General features: G+C 44.1%; 1 protein-coding gene and 1 pseudogene across 1 annotated transcript in view; both read left to right on the plus strand.

The window, feature by feature from the left end:
* CHAT (choline O-acetyltransferase) overlaps nucleotides 1-24,046 on the plus strand; it is a 45,161-nt gene that overhangs the window by 7,228 nt on the left and 13,887 nt on the right. The window contains exons 6-9 of the mRNA XM_006916951.1: nucleotides 947-1,124; nucleotides 20,384-20,553; nucleotides 22,889-22,989; nucleotides 23,875-24,003. Of these exons, the coding sequence (XP_006917013.1) occupies nucleotides 947-1,124; nucleotides 20,384-20,553; nucleotides 22,889-22,989; nucleotides 23,875-24,003 (578 nt within the window). The remainder of the gene's footprint in view (nucleotides 1-946; nucleotides 1,125-20,383; nucleotides 20,554-22,888; nucleotides 22,990-23,874; nucleotides 24,004-24,046) is intronic.
* Nucleotides 13,601-13,719, plus strand: LOC112483910 (annotated as a pseudogene).

A 24,046-nucleotide genomic window follows, 5' to 3' on the forward strand; every position in this document is an offset into this window, starting at 1 on the left:
CATAGCCCTCTCCCAGAGTCTCACAGTGACCTGGGCCAGAGTGGCCCCAAAGTGGGACCTCCTGACTCCTAGTCAGTCCCATTTCTCTCTACTGGTTAGATTTTAAGAATGAGGAGAGTCATCTATTGAGAACACTGTCCATGGGCTCCCATTCCATCCTTAACCAGGTCAGGTCAAAAGAGCTACTTGAATGGATGGGCTGAGGGTCGTTAATGAGACCCAGCATGGCCTCAGCCCCTCCACATGTAGTCACTGAGGCTGTGGCCTTCCTGGAGACTATACACAGGCAGATGGACAGCTTTACAGACTGACTATTGAAGGCTTCTTTGATCTTTTTTCTCCACTCACCAGGATGTTTGAGATCTATCCCTGTAGCTGTATCGAGAACTAGTTCATTCCTTTTAACTACTAGGTAGACATGCACTGGATAGGTACATTTTACTTAGTTATTACCTACTGGAGACATTTAGGCTCTACCATCTTGCTGCAAACAAGGCTGATATACACATTCTTGTATAGGTCTTCTGGCACTAGGGTATGTTTCTTTAAGCCTTAGGCTAAAGTATGTATTTATAAGTACAATTACTGAGTCATAGGGTATGCACATTTTTAGCAATGATAGACACAGCCTCCCCCAACAGTGGTTGTACCAATCTATACTCAATTCCCCCACAAACATAATAGTTTTACATGAACTAGGAACCACAAAATCAAATGTTCTTTTAGCTAAGTTTAATCTGGACTTCTTTGATTTGAAGTAGCTTGGAGTCCAGTACCGCTGACAGAGTTGGGTTGGTCCCAAATTGTGACTATTCAGAGCCATCACATACTTCAGAGACCTTGGGCCTGAGCATCCCCATCCGTTCTCACCTGTGAAGGCTCAGTGAAGGCCTGGCACCTTGGGCCAGTTGCCATGAGTGACATGTTTGACCTGTTTCCCCTACAGTTCTTTGTCTTGGATGTTGTCATTAATTTCCGCCGTCTCAGTGAGGGGGATCTGTTCACTCAGTTGAGAAAGATAGTCAAAATGGCTTCCAACGAGGATGAACGTTTGCCTCCAATCGGCCTGCTGACATCAGACGGGAGGAGCGAGTGGGCTGAGGCCAGGACGGTCCTCGTGAAAGGTCAGCAGCAGTGTCCAGCACATCTCCACACTCATCTCATCCTCTCACGCCCATTGGCTTTCCCTCCTCCAGGGTCAGGCACCATGCCTCATCCCCATTTGCCATTGCATGGGGGGCTCAGGCCTCCCTCCAACTCAGGACCTGGCAACAAGTTCTGCTGTCGGACGATACACCTTGACGCTGACCCTCTTATTTCAGCTTTCTGGGTGAGGCTGATTAGCACTGGAATCCTGGCTTGTCTGGGAATACTGGGCAAGGGAAGATTTTGAGCTGGAAGGAGGCTGGCTATAATTAAGCAGTTGTGTTTTTCTTGTGGGCAGGGATCATTCTCATTTAAGGGGTCTGTGTCACTGGGAGAGCTGTCAGATGGGGATTTGGGAGGGAGCTCACTTCTGGAAGGGTGGTTGGTTGCCTCCTTCATGTGATTTCTTGGTCCTAGAACTTCTCATTTTCAAGCTGACCTTATCCTTCGGACTGGCTGCTCCCTTTGTGAATGTTTCCAAGCATCCCTATAAGAAAGCTAGTAATAGTCTTAACATTTTTAAATCATACTTCTGGAAACTACTTTTCAAATCCAAAGCCAGTCATATTCCCAGGAACTGGATGGAGAGCCTACCTTTCTTGCATAGGCTAGAGATTCTTGGATGACAGATGAGACTTCTGTGAGCCTCCATCTACCACTCGGGCTTTCACTTGGCTCAGTGTCCATCAAGACTCCCTGAGTGTCTGTAAGCTGAGGACCTGGGCTAGGCCTGGGGAGTATAAGAGGCAGAGAGGATGAAAACTTTACCCCCAAGCCCACTTGAAAGAAACAGAGGAAAAGAGGGCTTGCAGGAGCAGGTTCAAATACATGGTAATGTGACATCTATCCACTTAACATAATAGACACAGCAGGTGCCAAATAAATGCTTCAAGACTTCAGAGTGAGAAGGGAGCCCTTCCAATTGGGAGGCTTTAGAAAGGCTTCTTTAGAAGAGGTGGGAATTGAGCAAAGTCCTGTGACATAAGTGAGAGAGGCAGGAGAGAAGGATAGCATCCAGAATGGCAAACTGACTGTGGGCAAAATCAGCAGGCCAGCAGCGATGCGCCTGCCCTACCATGAGGCAAAGATGGCCATACTGGTCATACTGGGAGAATAAGAAGGCAGCAGGACCTGGCTCTCTGGCAAGAGGTACTTAGATTTTCTGGTCCCTCTCCCTAGAAAGTTCTTCTCACAGGATTGGCTGGCTCTTTGCACCATCTAGATCTCACCTCAGGTGTTACCACCTTAGGCCCTCCTTGAGCATCCCTCTCCTAATATGCTCTGACTGCATTTCTCACTCTCATTTGTTTGAGTCGTGCTGATTATCTGCCTTCCTCTTCCAGTCAATAAAGTCCAGGAAGGGCCTTATCTATTTGGTTTAATTTTTGAATCTGCCATGCCAAGCACAGTAAGGGCCCAATTATATTTGTTCAATAAAAGAATGAAGGGCTACTAAATATACTAGGCCCCAGACTTATTTCTCACTTACCAATTAAGTATTCTTTCATCCAGTTATTGGGCACCTATGAATGCTTCTTCCTAAATCAGGGACTACGCAGGCCACCAGGAGGTGTGAGAACTGAGCTCGTTCTCATAGACCTAACCAAGTTGAGGAATTAATAATTTATCATTTGAAAGTGAGTTAATTCCCTCAGGAGACCATGTTGTAATCAAATCCCACTCTTCTCCTCTCCAGGGACAGCCTGAGGCATCAAAATAATCGCTTCTGCTTCCAGTACAGTTTCCACTTTATTAGCAGGCCAGGCCAAGTCATCTCCCTGCTCATGATTGCCTTGAGGTCTCAGGGCTTGGACTGCACTAATCAGAATTAATTTGTTAATGGATTTTGATCTGGATTTCTAAATGGAAGTGCTGTTTCTAAGGGATGTGTGACAGAAAGGAGGGGCACATGCACCTTCCCTTCAGAAGTCCGATTAATCCAGTTAGCACTGACTGTATCATCTGCATAGCAGAAAACCAGTCCTTTACAAAGCCCTCCTCTCTGGAACGGCCACCCCACTTCCCAAGAAGGCAGATGGGGAAACCATTTAGGAAATGATTTCTGTATAAAAGTGAAAGATTATAGCAGCTTGGGCTAGAGTTGAGAGGGAAAGACATGGGTAAGGTCTACATATATTTCAAAGTAGAAGAAGAAGGAAAAGAGAAGTGGCAAAGTCTCCTAAGCTTTAGTTTGAGCAACTGAGTGGATGGTGGTACGATTCACGGAGGTGGGAAACAGGTGGGGAAGTGGCTACAGCATGGAGAAGTTCTTTCCAATTATGTCAGGTTTGAGATGCTTTGAGTCATCCAACTGGAGACATCAAATTAGATCTATGTGTCTGAGCCTCAAGACAGAGGTCAGTACAGAGTTATAAATTTGAGAGCCATCAGCACATAAGTGATATTTAAAGTCATGGACCTGGGTGAGATCATCTAGAAGCAAAAGAACAGGGCCTCGGAGGTCAGGTAGAGAAAGATGCAAAAGGAATCAAATGAGTCACAACAATCCAAGATGGAATGAGGGAGTGGCCAACCACTTGGAATACTGCTGAGAGCTCAAGGAAGAGTCATTGGTGACCTTCATGGAGGTCAGACTGGAGTAGTGGGAAGAGTGAATGGTTGTAGGCTGATGGATGTGATCCAAAAGCAGGGAGAAATTGTTGATGAGGTCAATAAGTAGCATCGGTAAGTGTGGATGGCTCTTTCACAGTTTGGTTTTAAAAGGAGCAGAAAAATGGAGAAATTGCTGGAAAAGGAAGGGGATCAAGGAAAGTGTTTTTAGTACGAGAGGCAAGGGCATGGTTGCATGTAGACAAATTCATGGAGTTAATCCCATAAGAGAATTGTTAATGAGGAGAGAGAAGGTCAATGGAAAGATGGAATTCTTGCAACAGGGATGTGTGACAGAAAGGAAGGGCACATGCACCTTCCCTTCAGAAGTCCGATTAATCCAGTTAGCACTGACTGTATCATCTGCATAGCAGAAAACCAGTCCTTCACACAGAAAACCAGCCCTGGAATTCTTGAAACAGAGCCCAGAGAAAAAGAAGCCTTTGGTTTGTGCAAGGAAAACAGAAACCTGGGTCCGAGATACATAAGATTGTGCTATGGTAGTGGGAGAATGAGGAGGTTCCCGACTGGTGACTTCTGGTCTCAGATCGACAGAGCCACATCCATGAGCTGAGAGGCAGGGGATGAAATTCTGAAGATGAAAGAGAACACATGAAATAGGCTTTCAGAAAGTGGGAAAGAGAACTTACTCATATTTGAGGACTTGTGATCATACATTTTAGGAGAAAAAAATTAGCATTGTTTTGCACCATCCCCCACCCCCACTCCCCACAATGTTCAGCTCTTCAGGTTCAGGCAAGGAGTAGGTGGGTGAATCACCAGTTTTGGACAAAGCTGGTGAATATGACCAAGGGAAGGGTGTGTGTGACAAGGAAACAGTTATAATGTTGGAACCTGAACTCAGTAAGGAGGCATAGTAGTCTGCTCCAGCTGCCATAACAAAGTACCATATACTGAGTGGCTTAAACAACAGGAATTTATTTTCTCACAGCTCTGGAAGCTAGTGATCTGAGATTAAAGTATCAACAGGGTTAGTTTCTTCTGAGGCCTGCCTCCTTGGCTTGCGGATGGCTGTCTTCTCCTTGTGTCTTCACATGGTCTTTTCTTTGTGAATGTCTGTGTCCTAATCTCTTCTTAGTATAAGGACATCAGTCATGTTGGATTAGGGCCCACCCTAATAACCTGAACTCATTTTACCTTAATTACCTCAATAAAGACCTCACTCCCAAATACAGTCTCATTCTGAGGTACTGGGAGTTAGGACTTCAATTTAGGAATTTTGGGAGGACACAATTCAGCCCATGACAGAAAGGAAGTGAAAGACAGACGTGGATGATGGATAGTCGAAATAGGTAGTGGGGCCGATGGTTTTTGGGGTATCAGTGAGGTAAGTCAAGAGTATGGGATGTTTGAAACTGAGACTTCAGTGGGGGTAGTTCCTGGTAGTGATAGTTCCAAGATATGATTGCAGGAGTGGATCCTGAGGCTAGACTGTCAAAGTTGGGAGGTTGAGAGGCTGAGAGAGGAAGATTAGGCCTGGGTCATCCACAAGGACATTCAAGCTACCTGAATGATGATTGGGCACAGGGATATGTACCCCCAGGGACTGCCTCCAGTTGAGGCAGAAGGTGAACAGAACACTTTCAGAAGAGATTACTGATGCAGGGAACCAGCCATCACTAGCCAGGCATCATGAAGGAATCAGGAAAGAGGAAAGGAGAAGGGGTGAGGGCTGAGCCCATGCAGAGGCCACTGGAGCATCAGGGCATGGGAGTGCCAGTGACAGACCTAGGGGCAGTTGTCATCATTCTAAACAATGCTCCCAAACCCTTAACTTCTGGGACGTTATTCTCTCCTAGTTTCAGGAATGCCTACCTGGCTGGAGTTGTTGGGGTGGAAACACATTTCCAGCCCATAGCAGTATCATAATTGACACCTTGAGGTGGGTGCTTTTCAGGACATCACAACTGAAATCCTATGGTCTTCATCTCCCTTCCGGAGACCTGGGCAAACACCAGTGCCTGTGCCCAGTGCCTGGGCAGAGACCAGGCAGGTGTCATCCTGCAAGAGACCTTGGCCAAGCTGATTTCCTTTTGTCTTGGTGGAGCTCAGATGAAATCTGTACCTGAATTCTCAGAGGGTCAACTGAGGCCCTGCAGGACAGGTTGATTTCATCACTCCTTTCTCCTTGAGAGAAGAGGTGGTCCACTCTCTCTATGAGTTCTCAGGCTCCTCAATCTGACTCTACTTCTGTGACAATAAAAGAGTGGAGCTCGCAGAGGTCCAGTAACTGCCACTGTGGCACAGCTCACAAGCGATGGAGCCAGGTGTCTGCAGCAAAGCCTATGCCCTCACTCTGTGCCCAGTGTCTCCATACCCCCACAGCCTCTCACACAGAGCTTCTCACACAGAGTTCACTGAGATCATGGTGCAGGACAAATGTGTGTATCCACAGCTGGATCATCCATAGCCCATGCTGAGAGCCCTCCTGGGGGTCTAAGAGCTCCAAGCCACACCAGGACCATCACTGTCTTCAGAAGCCTGCGGTCTTTGTTTGGGAGACTGGAATAAGTAGAATTGTTAGGACAAAAGTAGATGGAATAAAATCAAAGGAGTGCCTCCAACAGGAGTCCTGAGGGCATGTGGGGACCTCACCCCTCTGCCTGTCAGAACCCAGGAGGGCTTCCTGTGCCCACTGGGACTTGAGACTAAACCCAAGTGAGCCAACGTCTGTGTGACTGGAGCTGGCTGACGACATCGGGGTCATCTCAAGAACTCCTTAAAACAAAAAAACAAAAAACAAAAATAGATTCCATCGCCCCAGTGATTTTCCAGTGAGACAAGAGTGCAGCCAAGGAATATATATGTCTAAACACTCACAGCCCAGTATGGGACCCCTTTGTTCAGATGTTAGCAGCTATTGTGCATGTAGTTTCCTCCTTGATGCTGGGCCCTGCCCTGGGCACTTTCGGTCCCTTGTTGCTTTAGGTCTTCATTATAGCCCATGAAGGGAGATTTCAACCTCATGGAATGGAGGAGGCTGGGTCTTCCACAGGCTGAGATAACCAACCCTTGATGGTGTCAGCTGTGAGGCCGGGACTGACCCTGGGGCATCCGCCTTCCAAGCCTGAGATCTGCAGGGCCTGGCAGTCAGGGGTGGGATTCGAGGCCTCAGGAGGGACATGCACATCCTCCCGGGACCTCCCTCCCCAGCAAGCTGCAAAGCTATGGCTTCCTGAACCCAGGAGGAACCAACACCGTTATCCTGGTCTGGAAATTTAATTAGACATTTGGCCCTGAGTCTGGAAGACTACAGCACTTGTCAATTTGTAGGAAAAGGATAGCCAGCTCGGAGAGCCCCCCACCCCCACCACCAGCTTTCCTGGGTGCTGCTGTGGAGATCCTGCCAACAAACTTGGAAGCAGATGTCTCCATTTACACAGTCCCATAAATATTTATCCCCAGCAGTCATTTAAAGCTGAGCCACTGCTTTCAAGGAGGGAGATGACAGAAGGTGGCTGCATCTGCAGAAGGCATCGGTCATGGTTTACAAGAACCACTTGGAATGGGGCATTTTGCTATTTAAATATTGTCATCCAGAGATTGGCAAGTCTGCTGCTTTAGAAACCAATTACACATTAGCAATAACAGCCTCTCTGATTTAATTGGCCCAGAAATACCTCCTGGGCTCTCGAGGCTGAATGCTATTTTCTTTCTTGGGGGAAGATGGGGCTGGAGCCAATGCCTTGCCCCCACAGTGGAAGCATGAAGACTTTTATGGACCAGAGCATCCAGACTGGGAGAGGCACACAGTCTAGGGCAAGAGGCCTGGCCTTGACCTGATGTCTCTGCTGTCCTCTGGAGCCTGGCTCCCTAGGCTAGGATATGGAGGTGGCAGCCCCTCCTTGTGGATAGGACCAAGGGGATTTGGAGGGGCTGCAAAGCAGTGATCAGGTGCCTGGTATGCAGAGGGTATTAGCTAAGAAATAAATTTTATTAGATTTGAGGAGATACTCTGGGGACACAACCTCTCTAGAAAAACCTGATGAACTGAAAATGGGCACCTGTTGAATGGGCAGTGTCCATGCAGTCAGTGATAGTGGCCTGTGGCCTCAGACTGAATAGCCTGTATTCCTTGCATGAAACCCCAACCCTTATTAACTCTGGGATGCTCTTTTGCTTCCCTCAGTCTCCCCACAAACCACATGCCCTGTGAGCACAGACTACAGACACTTCTCTCCTTTCATTTTCCCATGGTGACCATCTCTCCGGCCCTCGCTTTCCGTGAAATCATAGGCAGCACAATGGTATTTGTAGTACAAGGCAGCTGTGAGGTGTTCTTCCTGTATTTCTTGCCCTTCTCCACTCGCCACCCCTCCCTTGATTCTGGAAGTCTGATAGCTCTTAACATCTGCCTTTGTGGGAAGGGTAGTTAGAGCCCAGAGGAAGGAGCAATTTTTGGCCCCAGTCTTTTTTGAAATTAAATTAAACATATTTGAGGATAATTGTAGATGCGCATGCACTTGTGAGATGTAATCTTGCCTGTATCCTTTCCCCATAAATGCTAATATCTTGCAAAACTCTAGTATGTCAACATCACAACCATGATATTGACATTGAGATAGTCAAGATAGAGAACATTCCCATCCCAACAATGACCCCTTTATACCCACATCCACTTCCCTCCTGTTTGTCCCCTACTTAACCCCTGGCAATCACTAATCTGTTCTCCATTTCTATAATGTTGTTATTGTTTCAAGAATGCTATATAAATGGAATCATACAATATGTAACCTTTTGAGGTTTACTTTATTTCCACTCAGCATAATTCTCTGGAGATTCACCCAAGTTGTTGCATATGTTAATAGTTCATTCCTTTTCATATATTTTATGGTATGGATGTATCACAATGGGTGATGTAACCACTCATCCATTGAAGGACATCTGATTTGTGTCTACATTTTGGCTATTACAAATAAACTACTATGAACATATACACATAGGTTCATGTGTGATCATAAATTTCCATTTCAGGAAAAATACCCAGGAGTGAAATTGCTAGGTCATATGATATCTGCATGTTTAGTTTTTTAAGTAACTGCTAAAACCTTTTCCAGAATGACTATGTCATTTTACATTCCCATCAGCAATGTATGAGTGATCCAGTTTCTCTGCATCTTCAACAACATTCAGTGTTGTCACTATTTTTTATTTTAGTCATTCTAATAGGTCTATATTCATATCTTATTATAGTTTTAATTTACATTTTTCTGAATAATTAATGATGTTGAATTTTTTTTTATTGCTAATTTGCCACCTCTATATCCTCTTTAGAGAAATATAATTTCATATCATTTACTCATTATTCAATTAGATTGTTGGTTTTTGTTGTTGTATGTTTGTTTTACTGTGAGTTCTAAGAATTGCTTATGTACTCTTTATAAATTTTTTATTGGATGCATGGTTTTATATTTTCTCCCAATCTGTAACTTATCTTTTCATCTTCCTAATAAGATGCTTCACTGAGTAAAAAAAGCCCAATATAATGGACTGCGTATTTGGTGTCAAGTTTAAGAATTCTTTGCCTAGCACAAGATCCCAAAGACTTTCTCCTATATTTTTTCTAAAAGTTTTATATAACATTGTATATTTAAATTGACAATTCATTTTGAAGTAGTATATATATATAACGAGATTTATATCCAGGCCTTTTTTTTTTTTTTTTTTTTTAATGTAGGTGTTCAATTGCTCCAGCAACATTTGTTGAATCCTTTCTCTATTGAATTACTCTTACACCTTTGTCAAAATAAGTTGGTTATATTTATATGAGTCTATTCTTGTTTTTTTAATTCTCACCCATTGATCTATGTGTTCACCTCCCTGCCAATACCACGTGTTCTTGGTTATGTGGCTATATAATAAGTCTTGAAATTGTATATACTGATTCCTCCAACTTCATTTGTTTTCAAAATTGTTTTAGCTATCATAGTTCTTTTGTCTTTCCACATAGACTTTAGAATAATCTTTTCTATATCTACAAAAAGTCTTGCTGAGATTTTGATGGGAGCTGTGTTGAATGTGTATATCAATTTGTGGAGAGTTGACATCGTCACTATGTTGAGTCTTCTGATGCATGAACATGGTATATCTCTCCATTTACTGAGAGCTTCTTTGATTTCTTTCATTAGTGTTTTGTAGTTTCAGCATACAAGTCCTGTAATTTTTGTTAGATTTACACTGAAGTATTTCATTTGTTTTGCATGATGGTAAATGGTATTTTATTTTTAATTTTGATGTTCATGTGTTTGTCACTGATTTACAGAAATTCAATGGATTTCTATATGTTTATCTTGTATCCTGCAAACTTGTTGAATTCATTTATTAGTGCTTTTTTTTTCTGTAGATTCCTTAAGATTTTCTACATAAACAATCATGTCATGTGAAAATATGGGCAGTTCTTTTTCCTTTGTGATCTGTATCCCTTTTATTACCTTTTCTTGCCTTGTTTCATTGGCCAGAACTTCTGGTACTGTGGTACTGTGTTGAACAGCAGTGGTAAGAGTGGGTGTCCTTTCTTGCTCCTGTTCTTTGGGGAAAAGCATGCAATCTTTCACCTTTAAGTATGATATTAGCTATAGGCTTTTTTGTAGATGCTCTTTATGAAGTTGGGGAAGTTCCTTCCTCGCTTTTCCTAGCTTGTTGAGATTTTATCATGAGTAGATGTTGATTTTTGTCAAATACTTTCATTGCATCAATTGATATAATCATGTATTTTTAAGTAGTCTGTTAATATGATGGATTACATTGATTCATTCTCAAATATTGAACCAGCTTTGCATACCTGGAATAAGACCCACTTAGTCATGGAGTATAACTCTTTTTATATTATGTTACTTAATTCTATTTGCTTATATATTGTTTAGTATTTATGTATCTATGTTCGTTAGGATTACTGGTCTGTTGGTCGGTGTGTGTGTGTGTGTGTGTGTGTGTGTGTGTGTGTGTTTGTATTTTGTCTTGTTTTGGTGTCAAGGTAGCACTGGGTTCATAAAATGAATTGAGAAGAGTATCCTCTTCTTATAATATGTAGAAGAAATTGTGTATATTTGGTGTTAATTCTTCCTTAAACATTTGGAAGAATTGTCCAGTGCAACCATCTGGGCCTGGAGATTTCTCTTTCAGAAGTTTTAAACTTACAAATTTAATTTCTTAATAGCTATAGGGTTATTTAAATTATCTATTTTATATTTGGTGCATTGTGGTAGTTTATACTTTTCAAAGGATTGGCCTATTTCATTTAAGTTGTCAAATTTATGTCTGTAGAGTTGTTCATAGTATTTCTCAATTAAGCTTTTGATGTCTGCAAGGTCTATAATGATATCCTGTTTTATCCTGATGTTGTGTCTTTCCCTCTTTTTTTTATTTTTGTCAGATTTCCTAGAGATTTGATTGATCTTTAAAGGAACTAGCTTTCTTTTCATTGATTTTCTATTTTTTGTTTTGTTTTCAATTTCATTGATTTCTGCTCTCTGTTATTTCCTTCCTCCTGCTTGCTTTGTGTTTACTTCATCTTTTTTTCTTGGTTCTTGAGGCGAGAGCTTATATTATTCATTTGAGACTTTCTCTCTTTCCTAATGTCAGCATTTGCGCTATATATTTCCCTCTCGAAAATGCTTTAGCTGGGCTTCGCAAATCTTAATATGGTATATTTTTATTTTCATTCATTTTAATTTTTTTAAAAAAATTTTAAGACTTCCTCTTTGACCCATGGCTTTATTTGGGAAAGTATGGTTTAGTTTCCAAATAACTTTTCCCGATATTTTTCTGTTACTTATTTTTACTTTGATTCCAGTGGTCAAAGAATACATTTTGTGTAATTTTAATTCTTTTCAATTTGTTGAGGGTGTTTTATGATCTAGGATATGGTCTACTTTAACACATATATTCCATAGGCACTTGAAAAGAATGTGCATTCTACTGTTGTTGGGTGGCGTGTTCTTTAAATGTCAATTAGATCTTCTTGATTGATTATATCGTTGAGTCCTTCTATGTCCTTACCTACTTTCTGTCTAGTTGTTCTATCAGTTATCAAGAGAGGGGTGTTGAAGTCTCCTAATACAATTATGAATTTGTCTATTTCTCCTTTCAGTTCTGTCAGTTTTTGCTTCAAATATTTTGTGGTATGTTTGGTACATACCACATTTAGGATTGTTATGTGTTCTTGGTTGATTGATTCTTTTTTAAAAATGTAATATCCTGACAATTTTCTTTGCTTGAAGTTTACATAATCTGATATTAATATAGCCACTTCTACTTTCTTTTGATTAATGTTTGCTTGATATATACTTTTCCTTTCTTTTACTTTCAAGCAACCTGTATCATTACATTTGATGTGAATTATGGAGATAGCATATAACTGGGACTTTTTTTTAATCTACTTTATCAATTTCTGTCAATGTAATTATTAATATGCTGTGGTTTAACTCTGCCATTTTATTTTTTGTTTTGTTTTGTTTTTCATTTCTGCTTTTCATTCTTGCTTTTTTTCTACCTTCTTTGAGTTACTTGAACATATTTTATAATTCCATCTTGATTTATCTGTAATGTTTTAGTATATCTGCTTGTATAGCTTTTTCTAGTGGTTCTGTAGTATTACCTTATATATACATAATTTATCACACTCTATTGGTGCTGAAATCTTGTAACTTCTAGTAAAGTATAGAAAATTTACCACTCTTTACATACCTTTACTCTCCCTCATTTATAATTGCCTTAAATATTTCCTCTAATATAAATATTTCCTCTAATATAAACTACATTAGGCGGTGCTATAATTTTTGCTTCAACAGTGAAATATAATTTTAAAAACTCAGAAAGAGAATGAAAATCTTAGTAGATTTTTACACTTTATGTTGTTTTTCCTTCCTTAGTTTTTCCTCATCTGAGAATGTCTTGATTTCTCCGTCATTCCCAAAGGATATTTTTGCTGTATATGAGATTTTACATTGACAGTTCTTTTATTTCAGTACTTGAAAAAGGTTGTGCCACCAGCCTTCTTGGTCTCTGATAAGAAATACGCTGTAATTTGAAGTTTTTTCCTATAGGTAAAGTGTCATTTCTCTATCTCCTTCTCTCTCTCTGCTTCAAGATTTTTTCAAGATTTTTTTCTTCATCTTTAGTTTTCAGAAGTTTGACTATGGTATGCCTTAGTATGGATTTCTTTGAATTTATCCTGTTTGAGATTAACTGAGCTTCTTGAATCTTTAGGTTTATTCCTTTTGCCCAATTTGGGAAGTTTCCAGCCATTATTTTTCTAACTACTTTCCTGCCCTGCTCTTTTTCCTCTTCTCTTGGGACTCTAATGACATGATTGTTAGATCTTTTGTCCCACAGATCCCTTAAGCTCTGTTCTTTCTCCTCCTCCTCCTCCTTCTTTGTTTTTAGTTTATTTTCTCTCTGTTCATATGACTAATTTCTATTGCCTTATCTTTAAGTTCACTGATTCTTTTCTCTGCCCCCTACATTCTGCCATTGAGCCCATTCACTGAGCTTTTTATATTGCCTATTATATTTTTTAGTTCTAAAATTACCATTTGGCTTTATTTTTTATATCTTTTACTTTTTTGCAGACTCTCTGTTTTTTTTTTATTTGTTTTGCATGTGATCATGAATTTTTATGATAGCTAATTTTAAAATAATTTCAAATAATTTTAACATTTCTGTCATCTCTATGTTGGCATTTATTAGTTGTCTTGTTTCATTAAAGTTGAGATTTCCCTGGTTCTTGGTATGGCAAGTGATTTTTCTATTGAAACTTGAATGTGTTATGTTCTAAAACTCTGGACCTTATTTAAACCTTTTGTTTCTACGGCCATACCACCCTGACTACAGCCATGCCCCCCTGAACACGCCCAATCCCATCTGATCTTGGAAGCTAAGCAGGGTCGGGCCTGATTAGTATTTGGATGGGAGACCACCTACGGAAACCAGGTGCTGTAGGTATAAAAAAATAAATAAAATAAATAAAATAAAAACAAACCTTTTGTTTTAGCTGACTTCTTCTGACACTGCTCCAGCAGAGGCAGGGTGGTGCCACCTTGTTACATCTGGTAGTTGTAGAAGTCCTGGTTCTTTATGTGGTCTACGTTGACACACCAGGGGAGGGTACTCCTTGTTACTAGTCGGGGGTGGGAATTCAATCTCCCCACATGGTCTCTCCTGATGCTGTATGGAGAGCAACTGTGATAGTAGTTACCACCTAATGAAGAAGAAAGTCCCAGCTTCCATCTGAGACCATGACCTCTCTGAAACTATCCAAGATGAGATGCCTCATTAAAGAATGATGATGATGAATGAAGTCTAGACTCTTCACTCGATCTTTGCTGGCATGGGAGTGAGGGGGTAAGTTATCATTATCTAAAAGTGTTCTGTCTTGCTAGCTTGCCCCTTATCTGGTCCTTTACTTAAAGAGAGCAAACTTTTGTCAGGTTCACACTTGTTTGTGTTTTTAGGTTGCTGGCTACTTCAACTCCAAGTCTGGGATAGTTCAGGTAAAACAGAAAACTCAGTGTGTTCTTTTGTTAGGGCTACCATAACAAAAGATTGAGTGGCTTAAACAACAGAAATTTATTTCTCACAGTTTTGGAAGCTAGAAGTCCAAGATCAAGGTGTTGGCAGGGTTGGTTTCTCCTGAGGTGCCTCTCCCTGGCTTATAGATAACTGCCATCTCACCACATCCTCATCACATGGCCTTTTCTCTGTGCATACACATCTCTATGTCTCTTCCTGTTCTTATAAGGATAATAGGCATATTAGCTTATGACATCATTTAACCTTAATTATCTCTTTAAAGGCTCTGTCTCTAAATATAGTCACATTGGGGGTTAGGGCTTCAACATATGAATATGGTGATGGATGGAGGAGACACGGTTTAGTCCATAACATCCAGGGAACCCACTATCCTTGGGCCCTAAGGTTCCTAGTCACTCTGCCTTCCTCTCTCCATCTTTAAGACTCTTCTACATTTGTTTTAAATATAATGTCCAGGGTTTTTAGTGGTAGGAATAAAGAAAAGTCCACTTGATCGTCCTGAAAGCAGAAATTCTTCTTTCTTGAGCTCTTTAAGGAAGCTTTTGTATCTCAAGTCAAAGCAGTTCTGATTTGCAAGAACCTGATTTAATTGGGCAAGAAATACATTTGTTAGAATCACATAGCCTCTGGGGACTGGGAGCATAAAGATTACCCCATAAACCATAGAATAAAGAAGTATATAGGATGTGTGATGGCAGATTTTTCCCCTAAAGGAGATATGATCTGAGTAGGGAAGATATTCAAATGGATTTGTCAGTGGTTTAGAAACTACAAGCCTCTGAGAATGTGCCCAATGCCACCTTCCTAAGGAATAGATCAGAAGAAGCAAGTATCCGAGAGAAGGCTGTGTGTGTGTGTGCGTGTGCGTGTGTGTGTGTGTGTGTGTGTGTGTTAGACAATAGCACCTGAGTGTTCTGCAGCCCTCCAAAGGCAGAAGTACCTTGTTGATTCTGTCTTTGCTCACCTTAGTCACAGTCTGTAAGCTTTCTACCTCTAACAGAAGCTCCATGGCCCTCCAATGCCTCGTATCCTCTGGAATTTCTGCATCGCCAAAGCCATCAACTCCCCAGGCGTGGGTGGCAGAGCAAGCTCCTCCTATTACTCAACTCAGACTTCTCACTATTAAGCAAGGACTCCTTGAGGAAGATTGATTTACCACATTAAAGAGCCTCCGTGTGCTTGATGAGGATGTCACAAGACAAACGGCCCCTGCCATGTGCCTCCAGCCCACTTCCCTGTTTCCATTACATTTGGACCAGAGTCATGGTGAATGAATTAGGCTGTAGTTTATTTTCTGCCTTACATGATAAACTTGTCAGCATTTGACCGATCAGCTCCTTGTGTGCAGGGAGTTCATTTGCAAGGCCACCTGGCATCCCTGTTTGGCTGTCCTGCTTCCATTTCACTCTGTCTAATGAGCCAGGACTTGGTTCCTGTTGATTGGTGCTTAGCTCCAAAGTCCTGCACAACCAGCATGCAGTGGTGATGGCTCAGCCCTTCCCAGGGACCCTCTCTTCTGTCTGGAGGAGGGTGGGGCACTGATGCCTAAGAAGCTATCCTTTTTTGCTGTCTGCCTCAAGTTGCCTAGCTAGGAAGGAGTGTGCATTGCATCCACTCTCCTATCTAAATGCAATGTCAAGCCTGCTCCCCAGTATCCTGGTTGGACTCCTATGGGCTTCCTGGAGAGCTGAAACTTGCTCACTCCACTTTGGCCTTGGAGCTCTTCCTAAGGAAACCTTGGAGTAGGCAGATACCAAGCTTGGGCTCCCAGAGCTCACCAGGACATGGCTGAAAAAGCCAAGGTAGGCAGCATTGGGGCTGCCTATGACCACTTGGCAGGCTTCCAGGCCCACAGCCTTCCCAAGCTGCTAAGCATCCTAGACTCTGCTCTGATCACATCAACCTGTGCCCAGATCCTCCAGTGGCTCCCTGCTGTTGCTAAATGAAGTCCATATTCCTGATGCTGCCATTCCATCCTTGATGATCTGCTCATAGTCTAGGCATTGAGTTTAGATCAAGCCCAGCTCCATCCATTTAACTGGGTAAGCTTAAGCAAGACACATATCTTCTCTGCTCCTCACCTGTGAGTGGCACTGATAATAGTGTGTGTCCCATATTCATTAGTATGGGTGCTTAGATTGATGTTTGGCACATACTAGGTGTTCAACAAAGGTTAGCATCACTTTACAATGTCATTCCAGCCTCACCTAAGTCCTGCATGCCTTCACCCATAAGCTCCACACAGAAGCATGGGTGTCTACCTTCCAGTCCTCAGACCACTCTTATCTCCTTCCTGACACGCTTCTCCCTTCCTCTCTGCGTATTTGAATCTGACCCAGGCCTGGCCAAGCCCTCCCATGTTCTGAAGTCACTGGCCAGCCTGTGAGCCCAAGGGAACCCCTAGAACAGCACACGGTACAGGGCCAGGAACCATGGACATTGGCAGGGACTCGTACTAGAGCAGAGAGGGGCAGGGTTTGGAGCCTTGCAAAGGGTAAGGAATCCTTTCCCATCTCCTCCCTAACCTTCTCTCTGCCATGAGGCTCTATGCCCCAAAAGTAGTGGTTTTCTGACCCTCCAGAGGACATGGCCCTTTCCTGTGTGCTGCCAGGGCTCTTCTGGATCCCCTCTCTGAGCTGTGCACACAGATCTCAGCCTCATCTGTCCATTGTAAGCCATGGATACTTTCTTGTGTCTGCCTAAGGTGATGACTCAGGCCCCACCCTATGTGAGCTCACAGATATGGGGAAAGGGGACCAGATTAGGGCTTCTGCGGCTGGACTGGCAGTGACTTTTTGAAACATGGGGGTTCTGGGGACAGTGGCAGGGTCATGAGCTATAGGGGCATATGCTATGAGGTAGGATACAGTGGGCCCAAGTGCTGTGTGAGGCTGGCCTGGTGGACAGAGCACTGAGCAGGTGGCTCCAGGTATGAGAATTCCTAGAGGGCGGGTACTCTGTCTGGGCTGCTCTCACCATGCCTGGGCACAGGGCCAGCACTGTTAGAGGATTACAGAGTTCAGGAGGATTCTAGGAGCAGAGCTTTGATAGGCAGAGTGGGAGAAGGGCCCCTATTCTGGAGACAATCCTGTTCACAGGTGCCCAGAGAGTGGTAGGAGGCTGGTGTGAGGTCCATGCAGGGAGTCAGGGGGCAACAGAGGTGAGCCCTGGAGCCCAGGGGCTGTGTTTAGAAGTTTGAATTCTACCTGATGGGCAGGAGGAACTGTTTTAGGTTAAAGGTGTGATGCAGTGACTACACCACACTTAAGGAGCAGAGGGAAAGCAAGTTTCTCCAGGAAAATGATGAGAGTCTCATTTACCTTTAGCTCCTTAGGGCAGGGCCCAAAGCCTTGAAGTTGATCAGACTGAGGTAGGAGAGCCCAAGAGGCCATGTGGAAGGTGATGAGTCATCCTAGCCCCATAGAGGTCAAGAGGCATCTGAAAGGACAGTACTCCCCAAACCCTCATTCTAGACAAGGAGGAATGGATGACCGAGAATGGGCCGGCTTGCTGCTCACTCTCCAGAGTGGAAGGCCTGCTGTGAGCGATGGCTCTTTCCCCCAGGATTTTCAAAAAGTGGGAGGAATGGGATGGGTGGGAACTAGAGACTCCTTTCACATGAAGACATGTGGAAACCTTCCATGAAACTGGAGTAATCACCTGGGCTGAAATAGGGAACAGCACAGGTGGCCTTAGCATCTGTGTGCCCAGCAAGTGTTGAGGAATCCCAGAGCAGGGTCTTAGGGATTGCCTCACTCAAGGCTGACAGCAAGGGGAACTCATCACATGCCTGAGTGAGGGAGCAGCCCAGAGAGGCCAGGGCGAGGCCAAGAGTAGGAGGAGCACACAGGACCTCACCGATAGCCACCCCTTGTCCCTAGCCAGTCCGAGAAGAGGACGGGTGCATTCCTGGAGTTGTCCCCTACTGGCAGCATGAGCTGTGTGTGGACTCAGCCTCCCACTGACCAGGGTAGATGCTGTTATGCTTAGCTTTGACCCATAGGCAGGATCTGGCTGATAAATAGAAGATGAAGGGGGACCTTGAGCCTAAGAGTAGAAACAGATGCTGCTCCCATACATTCCTTGAACTTCAGGAAGGCAGATTTCAGATGCCTATGATCAATGATGGGCATAATTCTTAGCTTGAGGTTCTGGAAGAAGAGAAGCCTCTAGAGCCAGGGGCTCTGAAAGCAGGCATTCTGACTCAGTGGTCACTGGGATCCTGGTGGCGAGGGGGAGGGGCAGGAGCTGAAAGGTGCATGTGGCTGCACATGTAGAGGGTTGCATGCCTAGGCTGACTTCAGAAAATAAAAAAGTCATCACCCAGGGCCAGGGACGCCCAAGTGAGTGCCTTGATGCTGGGACAAAAGGGAACAGGGAAGGATTTGACTGTCATCTTGGAGGAATCCTCAGTATGCTTCTCTCCCACAAAGAGAACAGCTTCTGGGCAAGGACCTGGAATTTAAATGTAGCAACCAAATGGGATAAATAAATGATAGAGGATTGTGGCAAACCAAGGGTGCAGCTTCTCAGCTCCAGCAAATTCTTGCAATGTAAGAATGTGAACTCAACATCACCAGTATATAACAGTATAAGTTAGGATTAAATTTGGTGAGCCAGAGCTGATACATAATGGCTAGTGTTCTTCCATCTCATTGCAGGGGCGTGGCCCTCATCCTCATGGTTCCAAATGGAGACTAGAGCTCTGGCCATCACACTTCTGTTCTAGGTCGCAGAATGGAAGGTGGGAAGAAGGGCAAAGAGCATATGCTAATTATCTTTAAAGAGGTTTCTTGGAAGATGTCATTATCATGTTTCTAGATCTTGTTGGCAGAATTTAGACACATGGTTCCTTCCAGCCATAAGGGAAGCTGGGCAATGTAGCTTTGGTTCTGGCTGTCCCCAGGCCAAGCTGAAAACCAGGCACCCTATGACTAAAAGGGGAATGGATATTGCAATATGCAACTAGCAATCTCTGACACATGATGCCCTTTTGCCTCCAAATACCACACTCCCCATTTTCCCATGCATAGAATATTCTGGGACTTGTGGAGTGTGGCAGTAACCCTCATCCTATTACAGCATCTAGCCCAGAAGTCTTGATCTTTGGGAGATGTACAGCCTCCCTGTTGGGTCCTGATGCCACACCATGTATAGGATGGTGAAAAAAGAACACAATCAATACTGTAAAGACTCCTGACTGGGAGAGGGGACACACAGCAGCACCAGCCATGGCCATGGTCGGGTCCCATTGGACAGGCTTTGTGAACATTCTTGTGCTTGGTGGAGGAGGCTGCCTGCAGCCCATCTGGCCAGCCCAGCTCTATTCTGGGAGGAACTCCATGCCCAATGTTCCCATGGAGGAGTCAAGTTCCTTTGGTGACACATCTCCTGCACAACTCAGTGGCTTTTAACCTATTTGTCCTAATGAGTTCCACAGGCCTGAAATAACCCCCATCTGGATACATGTTCAGGGCAGCTTGGCTCTTCCATCTGCCCTCTATATCGACATAACTGCTGGATGGCAGGGAGAGAAGCATTCTTACTCTCTTACTTCAAATATTCATATGAAATTGACTAATTTTAAATTCTAGTAATTAATGTTTGAAAATCATGGTTCAAGACAAATAAACATGCCTATGTGCCAGATGTGGCTTTTGGGTACTAGTGTGTGTGTGTGGGGGGGGTGCTGTTAAATGAAGGGATTGGAGCTCCTCCCCTGGCATAGGCTGGTCTGAGTGTCTAACGTCCATGGAGAAGGCCCTACACCAGCCCCCTTCATCCTGTCAAGCAGGACCAATGACCACACATCTGGAGGCAGAACTGGCCACACCTGGAGGGAGGGACTACTGCAGGGACTCTGAGGATGAGCTGAGCCCTGGGGTTAGTACAGAAGCTCAGGACAGTCTGGCCGACTTCATGGCCCACCAACTGGAATAGGAGAGGGGTGAGGACTGGCTCAAGATCTGGGTGTCCATGTGTGTATCTGCCTGCCTCTGGTGTATATGGGGCTGTGCAGAGGGAACCCCAGGCCTCAGGTGGGGCAGTGCTAAGGCTTTGCTTGTCTGCCCTGCAGACTCTACCAACCGGGACTCACTGGACATGATTGAGCGCTGCATCTGCCTAGTTTGCCTGGATGCCCCAGGGGGCTTGGAGCTCAGTGACACCAACAGGGCGCTCCAGCTCCTTCATGGTGGAGGCTGCAGCAAGAATGGGGCAAACCGCTGGTATGACAAGTCACTGCAGGTAAGCATCCCCTGCGGCGTGGCCAGTGGCCCGAGCCAGCACTGTGCTTATATCTGGCACACTCACTCACTGGCCTCTGCTGCCCAGGATGCTGTGTGTGGGGCCAAGGGAGCTGAAGTGACTAGAGATGTGCCATTGGTATGAACCTATGAACTGGCCAGGACTTTTCTCAAGAGCAAGTGGCTAAACCCAACTCAAACTACCTAACCTTCTGCAGCCTGTGCCAGGCCAGGGAACTCTCTGGGTGGGACCTGGGGCTCATTTTCCATCTCCCATCATACACTGTAAGGTGTGGGCATGCCTCAGGCTCCCACTGAACAAATCCTCAACACATTCAGCAAGAATCACATCTGATGTCCAGATATGTTAGCTTTTCTGTCGCCCTTGTCTGGCCATTTTAGCACATGTCCCTCCATTTCTGAGAAGTAGAGCAACCCAGCATCTCCACAGAAGAAAAGCCATAAAATGAAATAAAGCAATTCATATTTTTTTCATTCACATGACATCAAGCCAGAAACAAGACACTCACTTTGACCTGGAGAAAAACACTCACACAGGTGGGGATGAGGTCGAGTTTGGACCATTCGTTCCTATTCTTCCATTCTTTTTTCCCCAGCATGCCAATCCTGAATCTAATCTTGTATATTTTTAAAGCCACTACACGTTCACAATGACCATATTAAATAGTAGCCGACCATCTCTGTGTTTGGGTTAGCATCACTCACACTGATAAGCGTTTTTGGGCTTATTTTTCTCTTTCTCTGTCCTGTACATTCTGCAGGTTATCCTTTTTATTGATTTGCATATTGATTCTGCAATTTCTGATGAGTTCTCTTGCTGGTGTGCTGGCTGTTTCAGCCTCCACCAGCAGTGCTAATGGCTTGTAATCTTTAACGGAGCAGCTGTGGGAGTGAAATGATATAATGGATGTACAAGACCTGAAACATAGTAAAGCTTTGTAGCAGTTTTTAAAAGGCACCATTTGCCTCTATTTCTTTTAATGACAGGGACAGAAAAACACTAATGTGTGAGTGGGCACAGTGCTTCCCTCCTGCCTCACATGGGTGACTGTGCACACCTCTGGGCTCTTCTTCAAGGCAGGACAGATTAGCAGGTGAGCTGGAGAAGCCCGATGGGCTCTGAATGTGAAGAAAGGCTCGAGAAAGGTAGAGGACTCTAAGGGAGAGAGAAAAGAGTCTGTAGGGATGAGTTTTGAGAGAAACTCTATGGGAAGTTTGAAGAATGGGAGTAAAGCTTTGGGCAACTGACAACTATGTGAGAGATTGGGGAGACATGGAGTCATCTCAGGTGTGCCCCGGAAAAGATTTCAATAGCTTGTTTATTTGTTTGATTTGGGATGGTGGCCTAGTAACTCTTGAGTGTGATGTTGTGCTGGATGGGTTACAAGATGACCCTAATTCATTCGGGTTTTGCTTTAAGAATCAAATCTCATTTTTATTACTTTGTCCCAGTTCTTTTATGCACCGAGTATGTTCTTTTTCCAAGTCAGCTAAATACAGCCTTTGTAAGGTCATGAAAAAAATCATGAGTAATCTACAGTTCCTGTGATCCTTTCATATACCTTCTCTCTAGTCTTTATATCAATCCTGTGTACCAGCTTTAATGGATCCATTTTAAAGGCAAGCCGACTGAAGCCAGAGAGTTGAAGTGTCTTGTGAAAGCTCTCCCAGCTAGCAGGCAGCAACATCAGAAATGGAATTCAGGTCCCTGACACAAAGCCCATGCAGCAGTTAATGGGGCACCCTCAGCACACCTTTTGCTCATTCTCATCAAGGGAGGTTTTATTTCTCTCTAGGAATCTGCATGCCATTCAAATTAAATTGTTATCTTTCACTCAGTCATTCAACAAAATTCTTGAGCACCTACTATGGTGTAGACACTGGTCTAGATCCTGGGAATAAAATCAACACATAGGGGTCATCAAACACATCATCACACAACGGAGTACAATATAGTGGCCCTGACACACACTGCGAGGGGAAGACAAGACTAACAGAAGCTGAAAGGATTTGCCCACGACCTGGGGAGAGTGTGCAAAGCTTGTCAGCAATCACTGGGCTACTTCAGCCAAGAAACTTTGGGCTGCATCTTCACTGCCCAGATCATTTCTGAAAAGGAGGTCACATAGTTTAGATCTGTTTGAGACACCCACATTCTCAGGCCCTGGTAACGATCTTTTTAGAAGATCACATACTTTGGTGTTTTTGAGGAGAAAGTCCCTTGAGAGGCCAGGAGGCCTACCCTGGAGCCATGGGGCGGGTGTGAAACGCAGAGTCTACTGAAGGCCTGGTCACCTCTCTCCTCCTCATTGCAGTTTGTGGTGGGCCGGGATGGCACCTGCGGCGTGGTGTGTGAACACTCTCCATTTGACGGCATCGTCCTGGTGCAGTGCACGGAGCACTTGCTCAAGCATATGTGAGTCTAGAGGCAGGACCCCTCCAGAGCAGCAGTGGAGGCAAAGCCAGACTGCCCAGCAGCCACCAAGCTAGGCCAAGAAAAATTGGAGTGGCCATGGGGGCCTACATTAGTCTGGAAAGTGTATTAGCAAAAGATGAATTTGCAAACCAGGTTTAATGAGACATCATACACTTTATCAGCCATGGACAGAAAGGACCAACTTCTGCCAAGTTTAGGGCAGTTAGGGAGGGGCTCGGCAAAGAATTCTCAGCTAAAAAGGAACATTTGCTTTGGTCCAGGGAAGCTCAGATCAATCCCTGTTGTTAGTTCTGAGTCTGAGCTGGGCCAACTGATGACCCAGCATAGAGGGAAGGTCTCAGAGCTGTACCTCCTTCCATCCCCTCGAGCTGAGTCTCTCCCTCCCTTCTAAGCTGGCTGGTCAGAAGGCTTCTCTGTCCTTTAAATACACCAAGTTCCTTTCTTCATTTACAATTTTGCTCATTCTCTCCTTCTAGAAACTTCTCCCTGATCTACATTCTGAATCTCTTCCATGATTTAGGAAGAGATTTAAGATCTCTGAAACCCAAACCAACTCTCATAGACAGCACGGCACCATTTGCTTCAATTTCTCTCCAAATGTTTTATAAGTGTTAGTGGTATAATGCAGTCAAACAGGAAAACGTGAAAAGAAATAATGGGCTTTGGAGTTAGGTGGACTGGATGGAGTCCTGGCTCTACCACTTGCTAATTCGGGTGGCTTCTCTGCAGTGGATTAGGGGGTGGGGGGCAGCACATACCCACTGAACTTCCAGCAACTGAGATGACTGCAGAGGGCAGAGAAACATGCTGCCCCTAGCTTTCTGGCACACAGGGCCATAGAAGGTCATTTCTTTGTGCCTGCAGGATGAGGAGCAGCAAGAAGCTGGTCCGAGCTGACTCCGTCAGCGAGCTGCCGGCCCCCAGGAGACTGAGGTGGAAATGCTCCCCAGAAATTCAAGGCCTTTTAGCCTCCTCTGCAGAAAAACTTCAGCGGTAAGAAGAAGGTTAAGTCTCCTTTGGGGATGTGCTCCATGTG

Source organism: Pteropus alecto, unplaced genomic scaffold (assembly GCF_000325575.1).
Source record: "Pteropus alecto unplaced genomic scaffold, ASM32557v1 scaffold287, whole genome shotgun sequence".
Taxonomy (NCBI): Eukaryota; Metazoa; Chordata; class Mammalia; order Chiroptera; family Pteropodidae; genus Pteropus; species Pteropus alecto.